The 4484-nt window shown below is 41.5% G+C and overlaps 1 protein-coding gene across 1 annotated transcript in view; it reads right to left on the bottom strand.

Annotated features, from left to right (window-relative positions):
- Positions 1–1051: 1051 nt before the first annotated feature.
- LOC125039031 (potassium channel subfamily K member 13-like) overlaps positions 1052–4484 on the bottom strand; it is a 101632-nt gene continuing 98199 nt past the window's right edge. The window contains exon 11 of the mRNA XM_047632750.1: positions 1052–1334. Within this exon, the coding sequence (XP_047488706.1) occupies positions 1170–1334 (165 nt within the window). The 3' untranslated portion in view covers positions 1052–1169. The remainder of the gene's footprint in view (positions 1335–4484) is intronic.

Below are 4484 nucleotides of genomic sequence, written 5' to 3' on the forward strand. Positions count from 1 at the left end.
TTTAAAGCCACTTCTTTTGATTAATATTCACTTATGTTCAGTTTTTTCATATTTCCACTATATATGTCAAACTCCTTCACCTTCCACGCACGAAAAAACAGAAGCGAACCACCTTAAAATAGAGAAACGAACAAAATAAACGAAAAAAACTAAAAAGTCACACCTAGGAAACAGAAAACGGGGACTGTAGAGGGACTTACAACAGGGAGAAAATGGACGTCTGTGAGAATATATATTTTTTTCTCCTCTTCCTCCTCCTCCTATTTGTCTTCCTTTCTTCTGCGTTCTCCTTTAGCCTTCTTCTTCTCTTCCTTTTTTTCCCCACAAATTATCATCTTCTCTTCCTTTTTTCTCCTCCTCTTTCTTTCTACCGTGTTATCCTCCAGCCTCCTTCTCTCCCTCCTTTCTTCCTTTCACGTTCTCATGCACCTTTTCTTATTCTCTTTCTCGTTTCTTCCTTCGGCATTTGTTAAACCTCCTTCTTCTATTCCTCCTCTTCCTGTATTTTATATTTTTATTTCTTCCTTTTCCTCTCTTTCTTCTTCTCTTCCTCCTTTCTTCCTTCAGCATTCCTTAAAACACCCTTTTCTTCTTCTTCTTTTCTTCCTTTCTTCTCTCACACTCCTTTCTTCCTCTTCTTTTCCTCCACTCTTGCTTTACACCACATTTTCCCCTCTTCCTATCCTCCATTCTTCCTTCATACTCCTTTTCTAACTCTTCTTCTCCTCCATTCTTCCTTAAACTCCTTAGTCTTCTTCTTTTCCTCCTTTCCTTTTGACAACCCTTTTCTTCCTCTTCTCTTCCTCCATTCTTCCTTCACATCCCTCTTTATCCTTTTCTCTTCCTCTTCCTTCCTTCACACTCCCTTTCTTCCTCTTCTCTTCCTCCATTCTTCCTTCACATATCTCCTTATTCTCTTCCCTTTCTCTTCCTTCCTTCACACCCCTTTTCTTCCTCTTCCCTTCCTCTTCCTTCCTTCACATCCCTTTTCCTCCTCTTCCCTTCCTCTTCCTTCCTTCACATCCCCTTTTCTTCCTCCTCCCTTCCTCTTCCTTCCTTCACACTCCTTTTCCTCCTCTTCCCTTCCTCTTCCTTCCTTCACATCCCCTTTTCTTCCTCCTCCCTTCCTCTTCCTTCCTTCATACTCCTTTTCCTCCTCCTTCCTTCGGCTAAGACATACTATCACACAGCTTGGAGGAGGCGATGGCCAATGGGCCGACCTGACCTGGGGTGAACCTCTCGTCGTGGGCGGGGCGTGGGTGGGGCGAGGAGGCGTGGCCACGACCCAGCTGGGCGGTCTCGTACAGCTGCTTCTGCATGACGGCGAGCGACACCTGAGGAAAAAAAGGAAGGGCGTCAGGGTTATTTTCATTGATTTATTTATTTATCTATCTATTTTTTTCTTGTAAAGGTGGGGGAGGAGGGGGTAAGAGGGAAGGGCGGGGGGCTAGAGAGGGGAGGGAAGAGGGTTGGGAAAAGGTGGAGGGAGAGAGGGAAATAAATAGATAGATGGATAAATAGATACACAGATAAATAGTGATAGATAGTAAGATAGACAAATCTAGAGAGAGAGAGAGAGAGAGAGAGAGAGAGAGAGAGAGAAGGACAGACAGACAAACAGACAGACAGATAGAAACAAACAGAGACAGACAGACAGAAGGAGCGAGATCGAGAGAGACAGAAAGAAAGGATAGAAGAGAAAGAAACAAAGAATAACCAAAATACATATATTCATTATAAACTCAAATTATCACAACATCAGCTTCAGAAAGTGTATCTGTGTAACATCACCGCAAGAATAAAGGTGTTTATCGGTGACAAAGAATCCAAAATATTGTGCTGTTCATTAAAACAAAATTTAAAAATATTGAGAATAAAAATAAATTTGCAATGGTAATCAAGCACCTGTGACCTTCATTATAAAAAAGGGTTTTCATATCATGATATTATATTGCAATGTGGATTCTGTGGTTCATGCAAGATTACCATCCGAAAATATATGTGAAGTTGCACTTTTTTGTGGCAACGTTGTTTTGTCATTTTGTGAAAAAGAAAGGCGGAGGGGAGGAAGGAAGAAGTGGAATAGGAAGATGAGGAAGAGAAAGAGGAGGAAAAGGAAGGGAAAGAGGAGGAAGAGAAAGAGGAAGAAGAGGAAGGGAAAGAGAAGAAAGAGAAAGAGGAGGAGGAAGAGGAAGGGAAAGAGAAGGAAGAGAAAGAGGAGGAGGAGGAGGAGGAAGGGAAAGAGGGGGATGAATTGGAAGAGAAAGAGGAGGATGAGTAAGAGGAAGAGAAAGTGGAAGAAAAAGAGGAGGAGGAAGAGAGAGAGGGGAAGGAGGAAAAGGGGGAGGAGGGGGGGGGGGCAAAGAAGAAGAGAGGCGAAAAAGAGGAGAAGGAAAAAGAGGGAAGGGAGAAAGCGAAGGAGCGGTGAAAGAGGGAAAGAAAGAGAAGGAGAAGACGAGGGAGAGGAGGAGGAGGAGGGAAGAGATGGAAGAGAAGGGGAAAACAAGGAAGGGAGAGGAGACAGATAAAGAAAAAAGTAGTAAAACAAAACGAAGAAGGAAACGAGAAAATGATAATAATAAAAACAACAACAACACTAACAATAGCGAAGTAAAATGCTCAGTAACTATGGTGTTGCAGCCACGAGATCGAAAAACCCTCAGTCCTGCATTTGGATTAACTCGGTGCAGTGAACAAACATTTTCAAAAGTGTGGATGAAAAAGGACAATGGATAATCACAAGCAGCTTCTCTTTATCCTAGAAGTGATGTAGAGGAAAATATAATAATAAGGATGATAATGATGATGATGATGATAATTATAATGATGATAATAATCATAATAATAATAGTAGTAGTGATAATAATGATAATAATAATAACAATAGCAATAGTAATAATGATAATAACAATAATAATAATGATAATAACAATAATAATAATGATAATAACAATAATAATAATGATAATATGATAATAATGACAATAATAACAGCAATAACAATAAGGATGGCAATGGCGTTAATGATAATAATAATGATAAAATTCATAATAGCAATGATGATAAAAAATAACTCAAAGTAACAATAAAGATAATGATAAGGATAATGATAAAAATAACAAAAACGGTAATGATTTGGCTAACAATACGTGACTCTCTTCTTGTGCTTGCTTTACCTATGTCTTTGTTTACACCCGTTTTCTCTCTCATTATTATCATATTTCTCCCTGTTCTTCACTCTATTAACAAATCAATCGTCTCGGTAGGACGGCTGATAAGTGTCCGTTAATGGGAATGTCCTTGGAAATTACCCAACAACTGATTCCCCGCAGCCTCTACACATACACAGACAAAATCACACACATATAGAAACACTGCATATATATGCGCACAAAACACATACGGACACATATATATAAACACACACACACACACACGACCAGCGTATTAACATGCAGGAATACACATATGCAAATTAAAGCTGTTTTAAGGTATTTTTGCCCCCCTCAGAAAAGAAAGATAATAATAATAATAATAATGATAATAATAATAAATTGATAAATATCCCACGACCAATTTCTATCACAGGGACTTTATAAATTATCATTAATATTATCACAACGTATGGAACTGATGCCGTTTGTCCACCATATTCTTACAATATATATACATATATATATTATATTTATTTCCCTTTTCCCGACTCGAGAAAGACCTTGTTTATGTATCTAGAGTGAGGGAGGAGGAGGAGAGGAGGAGGAGTAGAAGGGGAGGAAGAGGATGAAGAGGAGGGGGAGGAGGATGGGCAGGAGGGGGAGGAGGAGGATGGGAGGAAGAGGAAGAGGAGGAGGGGATGAGAAGAAGAAGAAAAAGGAGGCGGTGGGGGAGGAGGAGGAGGAGGAGGGGATGAGAAGAAGAAGAAAAAGGAGGCGGTGGGGGAGGAGGAGGAGGAGGATGGGAGGAAGAGGAAGAGGAGGAGGGGGAAGAGGTGGAGGAGGGGTAGGAGGAGGAGGAGGAGGAGGAGGAAAAGGAGAAAGAGTAGGAGGGGAAGGATGAGGAGCAGGACGAAAAGGTCACTCAGTCATATTTGTGATGATCATCTGACCTTTTCCGTCAAGAGACAGAGGCAGCCAGACGAGTAAGAAAGGGGGGGGGGGGGGAGATCAATTGCCTTTTGTAACTTACGTAAAGGTGTGTTGAGCGCGGGGTGGGGGGGGGGGGAGGGGGGGGATGCTGTGAGGGGGGGAGGGGGGCTGGTAGCAAGGGTGGAGGCGGTGGCGGTCGGGGCTGTAGACTTTGCGTGTTGTCGGCGGTATTATTAGCCTGTGACATTTCGCCTTTTGTGGAGCTTATCCGGGGGGGAAATATTACAGGATATGTTTGAGAGACGTTTTGAAGAGGGAAGAGCAGTTTTTTTTTTTTTTTTTTTTTCAACAAGTAGTTTTCGTGATGTGAGTTGTTCGAAAATAGTGAAAACACACACA

Source organism: Penaeus chinensis, chromosome 26 (assembly GCF_019202785.1).
Source record: "Penaeus chinensis breed Huanghai No. 1 chromosome 26, ASM1920278v2, whole genome shotgun sequence".
Classification (NCBI taxonomy): domain Eukaryota; kingdom Metazoa; phylum Arthropoda; class Malacostraca; order Decapoda; family Penaeidae; genus Penaeus; species Penaeus chinensis.